At 39.9% G+C, this 20,097-nt stretch overlaps 1 protein-coding gene across 2 annotated transcripts in view; it reads right to left on the bottom strand.

The window, feature by feature from the left end:
• The window catches only part of WSCD1 (WSC domain containing 1), a 169,809-nt gene that overhangs the window by 109,268 nt on the left and 40,444 nt on the right, over positions 1 to 20,097 (bottom strand). The window contains exon 2 of one of the 2 annotated variants that reach the window (XM_075263845.1): positions 4,103 to 4,799. In XM_075263845.1, the coding sequence (XP_075119946.1) occupies positions 4,103 to 4,532 (430 nt within the window). In that variant the 5' untranslated portion in view covers positions 4,533 to 4,799. The remainder of the gene's footprint in view (positions 1 to 4,102; positions 4,800 to 20,097) is intronic. The other variant, XM_075263846.1, reaches the window with a different exon arrangement.

Raw genomic sequence — 20,097 nt, 5'->3', positions numbered from 1 at the left:
GGAGAAGACTTCTATAGATAGGAGAAGAATAGCCTTTCTTAAAGCTATTCCTACGTATTATCAAGAAAAAAAATTAATGATTGAATCCCTTTAACACAACGTTATGGTTAGATAGATCTCTATCTAAATTAATCTAAAAGCACATCTTAAGTATGACAAGGCCAATCTCTTTTTACCTCTTGAGAAATTTAAGAAACATTCAGGCTATTATGTCCTTTACAAGAACCTCTATTCATGCTGGTGCATAAACTGCTACGATCCAAGGTATCTATTCCAAAATAAAATTGTTGCAACATTCTAAAATGGACTTTTACAATAGACTTTCACATTTTCCTCTTGGTACTATTCACAATTCATGTAATTGTTTGAAATTGCACATTTTAAATTGAATACAACAGAAAAATAAATGTGATTGTTCCAGAACAAAATGGAGAGAAAAACTTAACTGAAATTATTCTAAATTAAACCTTATCAAAGACATTACTCTGATAAACATTTACTGAAATTCTACTAATGCTTTTGTTGGATGAGTATTATAAACTAACAACTATCTCTTGTATTTTGAGAGGATTGGTTACTTGTCAAGAGATCTTCACAATAGAACTGTGAAAAGGAAAACAATCTGAGTGACGTTTTCATCTTCAGCTTATAAGCAGTAATGTAACTAGTGGGGTAGCCGCGGTAGCGGCTGCCACAGGGCACAAGTCATTAGGGGGCCCAGTGGGCCTCTGACATTTTTTTTTTTTTTTTAATAAGTATCTGCCTGTTGCAGTAACCCCAGCAGGTAAGGGGCCCTATTTACTTACCGATCCCTACTCCTACTCATGCAGAGGCAGTTCAGGAGCGGTGATCGGTAAGTGAGGCCATGGTCCCGTGAACCCCAAAATCACTGCTATCATTATACTCTGGGGTCTTCTTCATGCCCCAGAGTATAATGATCAGAGGCCCAGGGGAGGTACAGCCAGGTACATAAAAACACTGTTACTTAACTCTCTTGTGCTCGGACAGGCTTCAGGCCTATTTAGTGATGTCCCAGACGTCACATGGGCAAGGCCTGCATCATTCTGCAATGCAGGCCTGGCTCACGTGACATCTGTAACAACATTGAAGATGGCCGAACTCAGTTAGAAGTGCACTGGAATCAGGGAGAGGTAAGTAACTGTTTTTTTTTTATGATTGTGTCCTCCCCTGGATCTCCGATCATTATACTTTGGGGTCTGAAAAGTCCCCAGAGAATAGCAATTGTTCATGGGTGGTCAACAATGGGCCATGATACTGAATGAAGGTGTCCTTATGTGGCATAATAGTGCATGAAGGAGCTACTATGGAGCATACTAGTTTGCGAGGGGCCACTATAGGGCATAATAGTTTGTGCAGAGGCTACTATGGGGCATAATACTGTGTGCAGGGGCCCACTATGGAGCATAATAGTGTGTGCAGGGTCCACTATGGGGCATAATATTGTGTGTAGGAATGCGGTTTGTGCGGGAGGACGGAGCTTGGAGAGGGGGGGGGGGGGTGAGGCATGTCAAATGTTCGCCTTGGGGCCCAGCCATTCCTAGTTACACCACTGCTTATAAGCGTGGTTAAACTGTGTATTCGTGCAAGTGTTGCATATTTATTGCTGAAGATGGAATTGGATCCTGTCAAAGATATCAAGAAAAAAAAATTCCCAAAATCTTTCTTTGGAAAAGTCTTTCCTGTTCACCCAAAGCAGAATCACTAACATCCTTAGCACTAAATGTATGGCTATTGCACTTTTTTGGTCATATGTAAGGGCTGTTTCATTATAAAGTAGTACCTAAAACATAATTAGATGAATTCTCAACCATGTAATTGTCTAATTAAAAACTGCATATTATATGTATCAATTACCTGATAGTAAAATAACAACTGTTAAATTGGTTATGACAAAATTAGAACTTAGACAAGATAAGTTATATGTGCCAGTGGTCAGACCCATATTGCTTACAAGATGGGGGATTCCCTCTGAATAAAGCAGTGGTTGCATAGGCATGCTGCCACTTTATCCTACATTGCTAGAGATAGCAGATGTGTACTCTGCCTCTCTTTGGTACTGCCATGCAAGGGGTGTACTGTACTTTTATTTGGTGGTGCGATATAGATGAATTAATGGCCTATGAGACAACTGCTTAATTCAGATGTAATAGCTCAGTTATCTATGCTTTACAGGCAATAAGGAAACAAATGTCACTGGTCTTAAGAAGGGATTGCACTAATGATGCAAGGCAGAAACCGGTGGCTGCTATCCAGGTTACAATCCTTAAAATTCACAAAAATTTAAAAATTGCCACCAGCATCTCAATCCAATACAGCAAAATGAAAATTGGCATTCCACATATCAATCAATACAGACTCTTTGAGAAAGGCCTTTGAGTAGGTTATTTGTGGTGTCTTGGTGGTGGGGTTTTCCCATCTCAAGGATCCTATCTATACTGGTAGGTTATGTAAATTGAAGACATTTCCTAAATATATTGCTTTAGAAATTCTGCTTTGTTTGCCTGCTATGTGACCTTATTCCTCCCATTATTTACACAGCATTGCTATAACAATAGACCTATAGGACAAGTGACATTAGTCACTCACTGCTCTTGCTGGCAGAAAAATCATTCAGCTAATTGCAGTTTTCTGATAAAGCCGAGTCTGTTATCTTTCTATGTAAACACACAGATAACACTGAGTCCATTCTGTACAAGAATCTGCATATTATCTGATCTGCATTATTATGATACTTCAGTGTCCTGTTTAGCAAGAGGGAGGAAGAGGGGAGAGAAATACAGGAAGTGAGAAGAACAGACTGCAGGCAAAGTTGCTGAAACCTTGAGATGGCAAAATCCCTTTAATATTTGTTTTGTTTCAAAGCAGGATCCCATTAAATTGAGATTACTTTTTATTAATTTATTTTAGTCAAGAACATTGGATCAATGTTGTGCATTTATAAGATAAGTAATTTACGCTAAATATGAATCATCAAATAAAAGATCAGTGTATCAGCAAATAAATATCATCAATTTTACAATGAAAACTTATGCAATTTTCCAATATATTTTCTATATCAGTTCCTCTTGTTTTTCTAGATCTCTGCTTACTGTAATTCAATATTTACTTCCAAATGATAAAAGGGATACTATGTTTCATAAATCCCTGTTGCTTCTGAAGGAGTTATTCTGGCTTGACTATTACGCCCAGATTATGCTATAATTTTTTTTTCAACCATGCATCAATCTATATGGAGCTATCTTCTAAAATGTGGTGCTAGAGAAAGTTCCTATTTTCCAGCAGGGATGTCTTAGTTGCATATTCCTTCCAGAGGATAAAAATCAGTCTAAAGTCATGTGATATACAGTCCTTGGCCATATAATGGACACACAAGTGCACAGCTCATTACAGTCATATGTTTGACCATCACATTACCATGGACTGAGTTTAAGTCACCAAAATTGTATAACTTTTTGTTATACAAACAATGATTTATTTACAGAAACTTCACAACCTCTTTAAGGAGCACAAGAAAAACAATTTGAGGGGTTTCTCTTTTCTACCTCATAGTAAGCCGAAATGTCATATCTAAATACAGTATTACTCACATTAAGTCTCTTCCTTGATGCTTATAGTTGAAAAAGTCGGCTAAGGGCGGGTTCACACCAGTGCCCAGCCTCTGCTTTAGGCAATTTGGCGGGTTTCCGTCTTCTACCTGAGAAACTGGACAGGAGATGGAAACCCGGCAGTCAGTTTTCAAACACATTCACTTGAATAGGTTTGTAAAGTGGCCGCCCGTGAGCGCCTTCTGCCTCTCCCCGGCGAAACCATTTTTTTAACCGGATACAAAGTCAGACATGCAGGACTTTGTGTCCAGTTTTAAAAAACAAAAAAAACAAAAACCAGTTTCGCTGTGGAGAGGCAGAAGTCGCTCACATGTGCTCACTTTACAAACCTATTCAAGTGAATGGGTTTGAAAACTGACTGCTGGGTTTCCGTCTCCTGTCCAGTTTCTTGGGCAGAAGACGGAAACCTGCAAAGCGGAGACCAGGCGCTGGTGTTAATCCACCTTAACACATAAAAAAGAAGAAATTAGACGTACCTTTATTTACATTTGTGTGCTTCTGTAGTTTTGATGTTACACCCTGAGCAAGTTCTCGATCGTTCACAAAATTATGAAACCATCTTCTTCTCAGCTGTCTTAATTCTGAGTTTCGTGATATCAGCCAAAGTGGCTGGTCAAGTAAAGCATTAGTCTCCGATTTTCCTTGAATATTTCCACCCGCTAATCCTTTTGTATTCCAGTAAGAGGACCGAAACATTCTTTGTTCCAGATATTTATCAAGTGGCATCAAACCATCAATTACAGAGCCTTGTACATTAGAAGTTCCTCGGTTATTTTGCTGAAGCACCAGGTAAGACCTTTGTAAAAGCAGTAGACTTCCTGCCATTAAGTAGGCAATGGTGAGAAAGAAGAGAAAAAATTGAGCCCGCCTTAAAAATTTCTGTAGACTAAAAAAAGGTTTGGCCATGCCCTCACCAAAAAAACTAAGGTATAAAAAAAATAAACAAAATAAAAAGGAAATAAAAATGGGGGATGTGGTCCCCCCAATTGTTTGACTTAAATTGTATTAAATAATATAGTTCAGAAAATTCAATTTATGTCCATCCACAGTTCCCAGGAAACATGGCCACATTTTAGCTATGTATGGCAATGCCTTTCTAAATTCTCTTCAATGGTTTCAAAGGTTTGCTCCATAATCTTGGATTCTTTAGATGCTGGTCTTATTCCGCAGCTTCTGAAAAAAATGTTAAATGCAGTTATTATAGTTACACGATATAAGCTCTCATAGGCTACAGATAAGATATACATTGAAGTACAGTACACACTGATAAGTTACTGGATCTTAAAAACCTTTCTATTTCTCCCTATAACCTAGCATGTTTGGATGTCACATGGAGGAATAAACTGATTATCTTTTGTTTAGCTATATCTTTTGGATATATATATGGAACAGCTTTTACAATATTATCCTATACGTGCCTTTCAGTGTTCATGTTGTGGAGTATAGCTTTTAATGTTTTTTGCTACAATGGCACAATAATTTATTGAAATAGTTTCATGAGTCCTTAAAGGGAGTCTACCACCTCCCTCATGCATATTCAACTTCCTCCACCATATTACAGAGAACATCACACTAATAAACAACACACCTTTGTAATGTAAATCACTTATGTAGATTTGGAGAAAAACAACTTTGAAGTCTTATGCAAATGAAACAACTGGTGCACTTTGGATGGAAGTTCCGCTTTTAGAGTACTTCTCTTTCTGCTCTGATCCCTACTACACCTCTCCCCACAAATTCTTCAATAGCCACTTCTCTGTGCCATTCTCTTCACTGGCTACCCATTGCCCAGAGAATAGAGTTCAAAATACTAATACTGACATACAAAGCCATCCACAACCTGTCCCCTCCATATATCTCCGACCTAATCTCTGACTACCTGCCCGCACATAACCTCTAATCCTATAAAGACCTCCTACCCCCCTCTGTGCTTATTCACTCTTCACATAACCATCTCCAAGATTTCTCCCATGCATCCCCCATACTCTGGAACTCATTACCAAGACACATAAGACTGACCCCCACAATCACAGGCTTCAAAAGCTTCAAGAAGGCCCTGAAGACTCACCTATTCAGGAAGGCCTACAAACCCAAATAACACTACTGTCACCACACCACCATCTGAACAGTTTCTCCCCTCACCTTCTGTCTCTATTATTAATGTAATAATGTACAGCACCATGGAATTAATGCAATAATGTACAACACCATGCAATCCATGGTGCTATATAAATAAACAATAATAATAATAATAATAATAATAATAATAATAATAATAATAATAATAATAATATCTGAGCCACTGTGTGCAGGAAGATGCTATGACATCGCCCATCCTATTTGAGCAGTAAAAGCAGTGCTCCCAATATCCTTGGGGGAAGTGGTAGACTCCCTTTAAGTTAATTTGATCTAATGATGGTCACATCTGTATGGTCAGTCAATTTAGTGAACATGAATCCAAGCAGCATTCAGCACAAATTATACTTCTTTGCATAGATATATTAAAAAGAACTTTTCATATTACATAACACTGCAAAGCTGACCGTTTTACAAGTACTTCCCCTGTTGCAGAAATATTGGTGCCTTTAATCTCAGCTACTAAGATCACTGTACTGTGAGAGGGGTTTGGCCACATTGCTCACTATCAGCTCTGGGTAGTGAAGAAAGCCTCCCCTAAACAGTACAGTTTGATAGTTTCTTGCAGTGAAGGAGGCTCCTTATCACCCATTGATGACACAGCTGTAAGGTCGGCCCTTTTGACTGTGCAGTGATATTGGTACCTGAAACTAACAGTACCAATACCTCTGCAATGGGGCAATATATCAGTTAAACTGAAACCCCGCTGACTTCAGTGAACCATCAGCTTTGCAATGGTAAATATCAGGCACTATCTTAGAGGATGTGAAAGATCCTCTTTAAAACTGACAGAAATTACTTGCAGCAGAATAATATCACAGAACACAATAAAAGCCATTGAGAAAGTGAGAGCAACACTTTGTGCCAGAGTGTTGTTAATTGCATTCATTGTCCATTAAGCTTTGATACATTTGTATATTTTTCCATATTTTTATAGAGGAGAACTTCAACCATTGTGAAATCCCATTCTGTACGATGATTTGTTCAAGTTCATATAGATTTAGCAATATATCAAATTTCGAAGCAGAGACAACTCTTTGCTAACAATTATAGCTAGTGCCATTATGTTCAGCTCAGTGCGTAATAATTAGCTAATTAAATGATTGAACAGAAAGTGTAGGTTAGACCTGTTTTATGTAAATGAAATTGAAATACATGGAAATAAATGGAAACTTAGAACATTAAAAGTAGAAAAGCATATCTAAATAAATTAGTATGCTACAAATTTCTTTTCATTAGTTAAAGAGGTTATGCAAACTAGAAGATTTGCCTATAGGTGCCAGAGGCTGCGATGGAAACATAATTCAATCTGTAATATGGTATGATACAAAACCTATACTGTACAGTACACTATTGCACAGTAATATTTCACTTTATACCATGGAAAGCATTTGACAAATTGATCATAGGTAAGGTTGAGCCGATCTTGAGATTTCAGAACAGATTTCAAAATCCAATTTCCTATAATTTTCCAGCCGATCGCGATCGTGAAATTCGCTCAATCGCCGATCGGGATCCGATCTTTTCCGATCCCGATCCTCAACCCTAGTCAATGCTTCTCTATGGGAAAAGTCAGTTTGGGGTTTAGCCCATCTTGAAATAATCTCCGACCTCGATCCCGCTGGAAAAGATCGGGTCGGAATTCCGATTGCGATCGTAAAATTTACTCGATCGTCGATAGGGATCTGATCTTTTCCTATCCTGATCGCTCAACCCTAATCATAGGTCTTCACATTTATTCACTAATTATTTTTCTTGCAATTATAGCACCAACTTGGGAAGTGATGGATCCTGGAGGAGATACATGATGCTTCTGTGAATTGCAATTATCACTCAGACAAAATGGGATAACAAATTGTGGTGCGAGGAGAGATGCACAAAAGAGTGAAGATGACTCAAAATATAAGGAGGGAAGCTAATTTATGTAAGGGAGATTTACTTTGCAGAACTTAAAAGTCTGCTGAGCTTTATGAAGGATTTTGGGGCAGCCATGTTAAATCACCTATGGGATAAATGTAGTTTAGGACATTAATATTTTTTTTACTATGCTACATTCACAGATTTTGGCTCCTTTCTGTGAAATCCTGTGCTGACATCTACTATCTGTCCTTCATTTATTCCTTCCTGTGCTTCTCTATTGCCAGCAAAGAATTCTCTCTCTGCGAGAACAGATGGGTACACTCTTGTATAATATAGAGAAACTGAGGTTGGAAGGGGAGGGAGGTTCACTTCAAATAAATGTATCTCTGAGGCTAGGTTCACATCTGCATTCGGGTTTCTGTTTTGGGGGTCCACTTGGGAACCCCCCGAACAGAAACCTAATGCACATAAAAAAAGCTGTTACCTTAGGGAACCCGAAGAACCCATAGACTATAATGGGGTCCATGTGGTTTCCGCTCGGTTTCCATGCAAAAAAAATGCAGCACTTTTGTCTCCACATTTTTCATGCGGAGAGGGGAATGTACTTGCCGAACGCAGACGTGAACCGGGCCTTACATGATAAAACCAGTTACCATATCCTGACTGTGTTTTTAACTGGTGATAACGCCAGAAATAAATTTTGGTAGAACTAGTGGTTTATAAAAGTTGACAATCTCATATTTTAAAAAAACACCAGCACCACTGTTCTAGGTTTTATAATGCCTAATGGTCAGTGCACCCACAGTTTTTTAATGCTGATTTTGATGCTGAATCCGCCTCAAAATCAGCCTCCAAAAAAAACCTCTCAATAGAACTCTATGGGGTAAATGAGGTAATGGGGTAAATAAAAAATAAAAAAACAATAAAGGAAGGAAAGTGGACTTCAACACAGGATTGGAGCCAAAATTAATTAGTTGAATGATATAGAATTTATTAAAGTCAAAAAAGTTAGCAGGAAATCAAAAAAGTTATTTGAAAGTTTAGGTATGCTTTAAGGCCATTGAGACAGTAGTGGCTCCTCTACATGTCACTCGAAGTATTTTTACATCCTTTGAATGGAGAACTCAAACATTTCAGCAGTAACTAGTCAGCAGAACACAAAGCTTTTTCCCGCGGTTAATCATTATAAGTGTATTAACAGAAGCTTAGCTACTGAATTCCAAAGAAGTGTTCTTTCAATCACGTAATGGAAATCTCTAGCTACATTCGGGGAAGAAAACACAGCTGTAAACATTGATGTTTTGAAACGAGAGGAAAACTTCGATGAATCCGCTCTGGATGTGTATGCATCTGTCTTCATCAGTAAATCTAAAGCTTATTTTAAATGATTTGGACTGGCTAATGTTTTCTTTTCAAGTTTGCTTTGCCGAGACTGTTAGCATATCTGTTCCTCACAGGGATAGAATTGTCCAAGCAAAAAAGAGCTTCTTTGTGCTTGGGGGGACCTTTCACCTCTTGTTGCAAATAAAAGCCGGCATCATGCCCGGGGTGACTGGGTCCCCTCCCTACGTCCAACTCAATTCCCTTTCTGTGAAACTGTGAAAGCTTAGAGGGAGATTTTTCAACATAAATGCAGTGAAGAAAATGGCTCCAGCTTTTGTGTAGCTCATAGAGGGCTCCTGTGTCTGTAGGCTGCAAAGAGGCTATTCATTTCATCCAGAACAAGAGCACCACAGATAACGAAAGGCTGCTTTTTTGGGCTTTAAAGCAAGGTGTATTTGTTCATGGCTGTGATAGGATATTTAATGTGGAATATCTCCAACCTCTCACAGCTGAGACATTGAAAAAAGAATGCATTGTGAACCGGAGCAATGTAACACCGCTGGCATGGGAGGACGGTAAATAAAAGCTACTTTTATACAGATTCAATGAAAAATTCAAGGTGGTAAAATAAAAAAATAAAAATGGTAATAAAAGTAATAGTTCTATAAATCATGCAATTTTCATCACACTTTTTTTTTTCAAGTAAAGGACAATGACCAATAACATACAATAGGCACAGGGTATATAAATCTGTTTCCAGTGTCCCTGAGAGTCTATTATAATATTAGATATAGATATTCAATTTTATTTTTTTACTTTTTTTCAGAATAATAAAGTCTGTACACTAAATTTTTGGTTTGTTATTTAAACTTGGTCATTTGATGGGGAGAATTGAAAGGAATGGGGGATCGGCAAGAGATTATATTTTTTTGATGGTCAAGGTTTTTTTTTCTTTGAATGGGTTTTTCTGGATTACAAAATTGGGCCGTTTTCTTCGATAATAGATTCACATCTTTTTGGGGGGTTGATCTTGGCATTGCACTTGCTTGGTGCAAAGAAATAAAAACACATACTCAAACAGATTTCCTAATATGTCTAATACTTATGTCTAATAAATAATATGCCTAATACAAATTTTGCAAAGTGGCTAATGTTGGGTAATAAATTTGCTGAATTTCTAGACATTTGTATTGTATAACTTTACATCACCTGCTTGCTTTGAAACAAAATTTTGCACTCTATCTCAATTCACTTTTTGGGGCATCTTATGCTATACTCCTTTTCCTTTACACTTTTTTGTAGGTCACATTCCCTTATTAAACCATGCATTAATGAACATTTTTGATGAAAATTAAGACAAATTCTGTTACATTAAGCTTAGTAAATCTTCCTTTCTTCCACTTTTTCTAATTTTCTAATCTTGGGTAATCCATTGAATGAACTCCAAAAATAAAACTACCACAGAGAAATAAAAAATAAAAAAAATCTTACTTATTAGCCAATCGGGGTACCTGAATAACTTCTTGAAATTTGCCAAAAAAGATCTCAAAAAGGTTACATGTACACAGGTGCATCTACAGGTCCACAGGAAAACAGAATAGATGGCACATGGATAATATCCATGTGCTGTCCTTGCCCTTCATGGACCCATTCATTTCATCTAATGAGTGTGGCAAGAACCTGAAAAGAAACGGTCTTGAGTTTTTCCCCGGGCTCACGGCTCCCTACATGGACCAGTGACATTACATGGGTATGTTTTTGGGGCCAAAACAAATTAACAGGCCAGTGTGCTAGCACACTGACAAAACACAGGTCCATGTGCATGGAGTCTTAGACTAAGACAACACATTTCAGCAAAGCAGAAGTTTTTGTCCTTTTCTATCTTAAACCAAAGCCAAATGTAGTATAAAAAGGGAATGTGTAAGGAAGCACTTATATGTTTGGCTCTGGCTTAAAAAAACAAACAAAAAAACCCCGTAAAATCTGCAACAAAAAACGTAGCTTTCTCCACCACTTGTAGCCTTAGTCTTAAACTGGCAGACTTACTCAGAAATTCCCAGAGTGCTTTAATGTGTTTCTCGACCTAAACTCCCCCTTTGTGTGCGGTTGAGACACATAGATTCATTTATTATACAGTTCATTGCAATTGGGTTATCTCAGATAGAAAATTGTATGAGGTTACAAAAAAAAAAAAAGAATACATATTAAACAGCTTCTTCGTTCACTCCTAATGCACAACAGACTGCAACGCTCTCTATGCACCGGCAGCCCTGGACACTTGAGATTGCCGCTTGAGCATCACGATTGATTTAGTTCAGCAACTGCTGAAGCCCTAAATATTTCCCGCCTCTGCTCTAGAGTAAAGGATAAACTTTGAACATCAATGATGATAACATTTTTTTCTAAGTCATTGCTCACAACTAGGGTAGTGGAGCCAGCAGGAGATCTTAGGAGATTTGATTTACACTCCTAAAACTCATTGTAGCTGACAGAAACAAGCCACATTTCTGATGGGCCACAAGGAACAAGAAAATAACATTTGGCAGCAGCATCAGTGAGCTGAGCAGAGGAAAAAAAAGGGGGAGATATCTTTCCCTCTTGGCTGAGACAGTAGTTGTGAAACCTCTGGCTATTACATTAATGTTGCTTTGTGAAGCTTAAGAGATAAATAAAAAGACGGCAAGGCTGTGACTGACAGAGCGGTATTCTTTACACTTACTCTGCGTCTCATGATAAGCTCCTTGCCACAACGTCTGATCTAGATGTTCTTTAATGCTACCTGTGACAAGTGGCCGTCATGATGTAATGATCGTGTTCTGGCATCACTCAGTATATTTAGAATCTCCCAATGGGCTCTGCGGCCATTGTCAAATGTGACATGGCTGAACCGCTATTAAAAAGCACTTGAGGCGACATTTTGAGGTTTCCAGTCAAGGTAGGTAAAAGAAGTAAAAACAGACCAAAAATAGCTAAGATCACGTGAGGAATAATATAGTAAAAAATAACTGAGCTTACAACAGATGGTTTGTTCTGTAGCATAAAGAGAATTGCACTAAAACAATTTTCCTGGCCTGGAATACTGGTAGCCATAATATCTGTGGGGTCACTACTAGTGAGCTGATGGAGGTGACAGCGGTGCTCCTGCATATTAAGTACCATGTCTCCTTCATTGTCCACCCCAGGTCCAGACTGTGCAGTTATTTGGGGCTGTGCCTCGTACTGTGCCCAGTTCCACTGTATTTACTCAAATGGGACCAATATAAGCTGTAGCACCTGTCTAAACAATGAAGTGGTCTTAGTTCTAAAAAACAAGATCACACATTCATTCAAATGATCAGTAGGGGTGCTATGAGTTGGGCAGTTAAAGGGGTTATTCAGGATAAACAGATAAGTAACCCCTAAACTAAACTCCCTCCCCCCACCTACGTTCTAAATTACATCAATTAAAACAAATCTATAATTAACCATATCCCTGGAACAGTCACTATTTAGAATAGGTATGTTTTATATAGCAGGACCCTTGAGCTTCAACCCCCAGGTTCCAGGGCTTGATAACACTTGTTGTCTCTGCATCCCCTATAGCTACGCCTTTGTTTTTTCTGCTTTAGTAATGTATCAGTCACAATTCAGTCATGCCATACTACTGGGTAATGACACGAGCTGATAAACAGACATGAAAGAGCAAGGTAATAAGAATTCTTGGTATTATAAGGCACCTAGAAACTGGGTAAACGTGGCCCTCCACTCGGGACATTTTGGTGCACAATGACATATCTCCCGCTCACAACTTTTTTTTAGACATTGGGTGTAGTGCGTTAGGAATCTATGTAGGGTGGGCGCCTGGTCGCTCACATTTATTATAACTTATTATAGGACACTGACAAGGGTTATACCACAGATGCACCTACATGTTTTGGAGTATAACAAAAAACTAAGTTCCATACATAGGCTGCCCATAGTCAGATTGGAACTCCACCAAATAGTAGTACTAACCAACATGGCCGCTATCTCTACTGTAACAGTACTACAGAAAATATGTTCATGATAAATGTTAGCTTATAGGGTGCACTGTATCCTAAAAAAAAAACAGTCTTGTTTTAATTGAGGATGATGACCAAATGTCAGATATCTGCAGAAACATTTGTAAGGAAAAACCATTTCAAGTGCCATTGTTTATCTGCCCTGTCAATACAGGACAGAGCCGGAGCTATAAAGAAATTGAATTGCTGAGCTATTAATGTTGTGTATTGATTAAAGTCTACGATAGATGAACCAAATACTTTGTATTCTTCTGTCCCATTTTACCATTCAGACTAATGATAAATAATCTGCAATGTTAGCGAATCCATCACCCGCCTCGACCATACATACTCTCATCTACAAGAATCTCTCTTACAAATATTTTGCTGGTACTTAAACGCAGGCACCTGGATCTTCTTTATCAGATTTTAGGTTTCTAAATGATATCTTCAGAAATGTGTCCAGCCTCACATCACTGCATTGTGTTCGGTTCTTCCTCTCTACAAAGCCTGTGGGGTCTAGTCATCAAAGTCATGAACGCATGAGAGGGAAATTTACATAATCATTTCCATTCCGTTCACATTCAGGGGTTCTTTTCTAACTTCTTTTCACTATGAAGTGCACTGAGAAAATGTGAATATACGGCGACTGGAGAAAGCTCTCCTGCAAGTACTTGTCCCAATGTTCTTGATGTAGAAAGAGCATCCAGTAAAGCTAAAGTGATGGAAAGCTTTTCTAACAATAGCATATCAAGACGCTGTAGCTTTCAGACAGATTCAGTACTTAACTAAGTTATACAAGTACTAGATGGTATACAATTATATAGACAGTATAGAAAAATGTATATCACCTGAATAATGATGTTTCATCATGCCTTCAAGGGTATGTCTGATGAAAGTTTATCACGTGTATCCAGAGGTAAATTCATTAAACTCACTAGTATACTTCAATTGTGAAATATTTGCAAAAATTCTAATTTTACTCTTGGTCTTAGAAGTGAAGCTCTGGCATTCATATGTCTAGGCCAGAAACAGATGTCTGGTCATGTTCACAAATACCTGTTACAAGTTAAAAGGAGTATGTCACAGGACCTCCTACTGAATTGGTGCATCCAACTGTGGCCCCAAGCCACCCAACCATCTCCCCACCCCTACTTCCCATGTTGCCATTTGTCAATATGAAAATTATCTCTTTGCAGCAATGAGGGTGTTGTCTCTTATCTTTTCAGAGTAATGGCACTGCCTTTGTTGCTCCCAAGAACTCACTATTTATTGACAAAAAAGGCAATGGAGACACCAATTCTCAATGGAGAAAACACTGTTTGATTCAGGTGACCCTAGCCTATCCATTTGCAGGCCTGGGCTGAAATGTTGTATTGTGGTGATAGACTCCCTTTAAGAAGCTTCTCTCAAAGCAACATGATCGACTGATAAGGTATCATAAAGGGATATGCTAATGATCCTATATATGGCTGTGTGTGACCACTCTTTTATGGGTGAAAGTAGTGTGTAAATTGTAGCCTTAAAAGGTTTTTGTCAGCATGGTGTGATATTGTGATGAATTTGTTCCATGAGAAATTACATTAGGTAAACTCCAGATCAGTTACGCCTGGTCACATCCATACCTTTCTCTGCTATGCATCAGCTCTGATGGAGAAGGGATTGGCTTAGTTAATGAAGTGAGCCAGACAGCCCGACTCCTTCATTAAGTCATCTGAAAGACGGATCTAGGGGTCATGATATCAGTCAGCTTCAAAATGAGTGCACGGTATGAGCAGGTGACTGGAATCCTCAGTTATATAGCTATAGGTTTATACAGAAGAAAGAAAGAAAGAGATTGCAATCCCACTATATAGCATGTATCTGGAATACTATGTCCAGTTCTAGAGACCTCACCTACAAAAAGATATACATGAAATGGAAAAGGTGTAAAAGAACTACAAAAATGGTGGAGGGTCTAAAAAATAAAACCTAACAAAAGAACCAACAACCACCTCCGTAAGTGCCACCTAAGACCTCCTCTCCCCAGGTTGCCATGATAAAGTGCTCCTGCTCAATGTAATCCTCCCAACTTTTTGGACTGTCAGAGAAGAACACTTATTGTAAAACATTTGTTCTCTTATACATATGCTTTAAAATGTTCTTTAATGAAACAGCACAAACTAGATCTTAATATAGACATTTAGAGGTGACCTATTACATATAAATATACCATTTGGAACCAGATAGATGGTTTCTGAAACAATTCATTAAAGTCTATTGATGCATACAGTGTTGGCCAAAAGTATTGGCACCCCTGCAATTCTGTCAGATAATACTCAGTTTCTTCCAGAAAATGATTGCAAGCACAAACTCTTTGGTATTAATATCTTCATTTCTTTTGCTTGCAATGAAAAAACACAAAAGAGAATGAAAAAAAGTCAAATCATTGATCATTTTACACAAAACTCCAAAAATGGGCTGGACAAAAGTATTGGCACCCTTAGCCTAATACTTGGTAGCACAACCTTTAGACAAAATACCGCAACTGCGAACAACCGCTTCCGGTAACCATCAATGAGTTTCTTACAATGCTCTGCTTGAATTTTAGACCATTCCTCTTTAGAAAACTGCTCCAGGTCCCTGAGATTTGAAGGGGGCCTTCTCCAAACTGCCATTTTGAGATCGCTCCACAGGTGTTCTATGGGATTCAGGTCTGGACTCATTGCTGGCCACTTTAGAAGTCTCCAGTGCTTTCTCTCAAACCATTTTCTAGTGCTTTTTGAAGTGTGTTTTGGGTCATTGTCCTGCTGGAAGACCCATTACCTCTGAGGGAGACCCAGCTTTCTCACACTGGGCCCTACATTATGCTGCAAAATGTGTTGGTAGTCTTCAGACTTCATAATGCCATGCACATGGTCAAGCAGTCCAGTGCCAGAGGCAGCAAAGCAACCCCAAAACATCAGGGAACCTCCGCTATGTTTGACTGTAGGGACCATGTTCTTTTCTTTGAAGGCCTCTTTTTTTTCTTTTTTGTAAACTCTATGTTGATGCCTTTTCCCAAAACGCTCTACTTTTGTCTCATCTGACCAGAGAACATTCCTGAAAAACGTTTTTGGCTTTTTCAGGTAAGTTTTGGCAAGCTCCAGCCTAGCTTTTTTATGTCTCTGGGTAAGAAGTGGGGTCTTCCTGGGTATCCTACCATACAGTCCCTTCTCATTCAGACGCCGACGAATAGTATGGGTTGACACTGTTGTACCCTCGGACTGCAGGGCAGCTTGAACTTGTTTGGATGTTAGTCGAGGTTCTTTATCCACCATCCACACAATCTTGCGTTGAAATCTCTCGTCAATTTTTCTTTTCCATCCACATCTACGGAAGTTAGCCACAGTGCCATGGGCTTTAAACTTCTTGATGACACTGCGCACAGTAGACACAGGAACATTCAGATCTTTGGAGATGGACTTGTAGCCTTGAGATTGCTCATGCTTCCTCACAATTTTGCTTCTCAAGTCCTCAGACAGTTCTTTCAGTCTTCTTTCTTTTCTCCATGCTCAATGTGGTAGACACAAGGACACAGGACAGAGGTTGAGTCAACTTTAATCAAATTCAACTGGCTGCAAGTGTGATTTAGTTATTGCCACCACCTGTTAGGTGCCTCAGGTAAGTAACAGATGCTGTTAATTACACAAATTAGAGAAGCATCACATGATTTTTCAAACAGTGCCAATACTTTTGTCCATCCCCATTTTTATGTTTGGTGTGGAATTATATCCAATTTGGCTTTTTGACAATTCTTTTTGTGGTTTTCCATTGAAGACAAATTAAATGAAGATAATAATACCAAAGAATTTGTGATTGCAATCATTTTCCGGAAGAAAATGAGTATTATCTGACAGAATTGCAGGGGTGTCAATACTTTTGGCCAACACTGTAACTAGGAGTAGAGAGGGACAGATACACATGGGCCAAAAATAGGAACTGTCCCTCCACATTCTGTTACATAATGGTTCCTTGCTAACCCCATAACCTACTGTATCCCCATAATCCCAGTCTGTCTAGATTTTTTTTTAAGAATATTCACAGTAGATTTGTGTTGCTTGTGTGTTATTATCTCTGCCTCTGTAAACTGACGTGACAAAATCTGTGACAGAACTAGTGCACAAAGCCTTCAATTTGCATTATGTTACTTATGGTGATGATGAAAATCATTTCTCAGAAGGTGTTGTCACTCAGAGACAGGACTGTAATTTCCTTGGAATTTTTCCAAAACTTATATGGAATCATAACTTGCACAAAACTTAGGGCTAGGATTCGTTTTACTAGTGGAATATTTGTAAAGATTTTTTGATTCACGCTTTACTAAGAAATCAGCATTAAAATGGAGGCTCTGAGTTAACAGTGTAAGGGCCCCTTCACACGGCGGATACGCTCACTGCTTTGGAGCGTGTAAACGTTCCGTAACAGCGGCGTCTAAAGCAGTTCCCATTGTTTTCTATGGGAGCTGGCATACATGCGCTCCCCATAGAAATGAATGGAAAAAGCAGCCCATTCATTTCTATGGCGAGCGCACGTCTGCCGGCTCCCATAGAAAACAATGCGATCTGCTTTTAGACGCCGCTGCTACGGAACGTTTACACGCTCCAAAGCAGTGAGCGTATCCGCCGTGTGAAGGGGCCCTAACACTACTCAGATCCCCTGATAAACACAAGTTTAGGCCCCAGAGCTGACATTTGCCCTGTGTAAGCTTCACCGCAACCAGGGGCATAACAATTGTGGCCACAGGGAGTGCGACTGTGATGGGCCCGGTGAGGTACTGAACTCACGGCCAGCTGCAGATGGCTGGAGCCTGGTACCACTATGACAGTGGTTGGGGAAAGCCTGATTCTCTGACCTGGCCACTTTTACGGTACCTTTTAACCCAGGGGAGGTGACTTAAAATAATAAATAGTTATTCTCACCTCTCCTGGGCTCTGTGTCCTCTCTGACATCTTAAGTCACTGAGTGACTGAGGCCTGTGATTAGGCCCCAGAGGTCACATGGGGTGCAGCAGCATAATGACATCAGTGTACCCTCATGTGATCACTGAGGACCAACACATCCCCTGAGACCCCAGAGTATAATAATAGCCCCGAAGCAGAGTGGGGCTCTTGGGAACATATAATACTATGGAGGGAACACTGCTAATACTGTGGGGGACACTACTGGGAATATAATACTGTGTAGGGGGTGAGGACACTGCTCTGCATATAATACTGGGGGGGGAGGGGAGACACTGCTGGGCATATAATACTGTGGGAGGAGGATCCTGCTGGGCATATGATAGTGTGGGGGTGGGGGACACTACTGAGCATATAATACTGTGTAGGGGGTTGAGGACACTGCTTGCATATAATACTATAGGGGGGCACTGCAGCGCATAGTATTATATGTCCGGCAGTGCCATCCGCAGTATTATATTTGGGGACCACCACTGGTGGGAGGGGGGTGCTGTGGGGGGAGGGGGCGCTGGACACTGCTGGGCATATAATACTGTGGGGAAGGACCCTGCTGGGCTTATAATACTCAGTGGGGGTGGACACTGCTAGGCATATAATATTATTTGGGGGTCACCACTGGGGGAGGGAGCGCTGTGGGGGGAGTGGGACACCTAGGTCCACAAGACACATGTTACGCCACTGACTGAAACTAAAGGTAATTTTAAGTGTCACATTGTGATATGTACATAAAACTCTTGACTACAACTAACTATAGGGTGAGCATTAGACATCAGCGAACAGTGAAATATTCGAGATTCGATATTAGTCTCGAGTAGAGCCTCAATATTCGACTACTCGATCGAATATCGAATCCCATTATAGTCTATGGGAAAAAATGCTCATTCAGGGAAAACCACTATTCGTCTAAAGGAGAGTCACCAAGTCCATGAATAGCAGGAGGAGCGCTGTGTAGTTAAAGCGCACGGACCCCATTATAGTCTGCTTTAACTGCACAGTGCACTGATAAAAAGTCAGCTGTCTAGTAACAGCAAGCTGCCAGGTCTCCTGACTAGCAAGGACGAGCCTGCTGCAGAACCAGCATTGATTTGCCGCAGGCTCGTTCTTGCTAGTCAGGAGAGCTGGCAGCTTGCTGTTATGAGCGAGCTTACTCAGCCTCCTCACAGACGAGCCTCCGGCAGGACCAGCGTTGATTGGCTGTATGCTGTACACTGGCCAATCAATGCTAGTCAATTCATTCCTATGAGAAAGAGTCAGCTCCCTCATAACCGCAAGCTGCCAGCTGCTAGCAAAGACGAGCCTGCGGCAAATCAACACTGGTTCTGCAGCAGACTCGTCCTTGCTAGTCAGGAGAGCTGGCAGCTTGCAGTTATGAGGGAGCTGACTCTCTTTCTCATAGGAATGAATTGACCAGCGTTGATTGACCAGTGTACAGCATTCGGCCAATCAACGCTGGTCCTGCCGTAGGCTCGTCTGCGAGGAGGCGGAGTCTAAAATCGGACGACAATGGAGACTGCTGTGGTCCGATCTTAGAATCCGCCTCCTCACAGATGAGCCTCCGGCAGAACCAGCATTGATTGGCCGATTGCTGCACACTGACCAATCAACGCTGGTCTATTCATTCCTATGAGAAAAAGTAAGCTCGCTCATAACAGCAAGCTGCCAGCTCTCCTGACTAGCAAGGACGAGCCTGCTGCAGAACGAGCGTTGATTTGCCGAATGCTATACACTATATAGCATTCGGCCAATCAACGCTGGCTCTGAATCAAATATTTACTGCGAATAGCTAGTAGTATTCAATCGAGTACGAATATTTTGAATACCGTAGTATTCGATCAAATACCTACTCGATCGAATACTACTCGCTCATCTCTAGTGAGCATCAGTATATTGTGAGAGCTACCTGTGATATAGTATATAGTGTATTTTTCAGAATGTAATATACACCTTATTAGGAAGTAAAGTTCGTTCTGAAAAAATCCCTATGTGTTATAGTCACACAACACATCAAAAAAGATGCATTATGCTATACTAGTCAATCACAACTCATTCCTCTACTTCCATGGACCACTAGGAAAGCTGTAACCTAGAAGCGTTGTATAGTCAATTCTGAAAAAAATGGAGGTAAACCTAAACCAATCTGTGTGCTGACTGCAG

The sequence above is a fragment of the Leptodactylus fuscus genome, chromosome 2, assembly GCF_031893055.1.
Source record: "Leptodactylus fuscus isolate aLepFus1 chromosome 2, aLepFus1.hap2, whole genome shotgun sequence".
NCBI lineage: Eukaryota > Metazoa > Chordata > Amphibia > Anura > Leptodactylidae > Leptodactylus > Leptodactylus fuscus.
The sequence above is the reverse complement of the archived record's forward strand: the minus strand, read 5'-3'. Positions and strand labels throughout refer to the sequence as shown.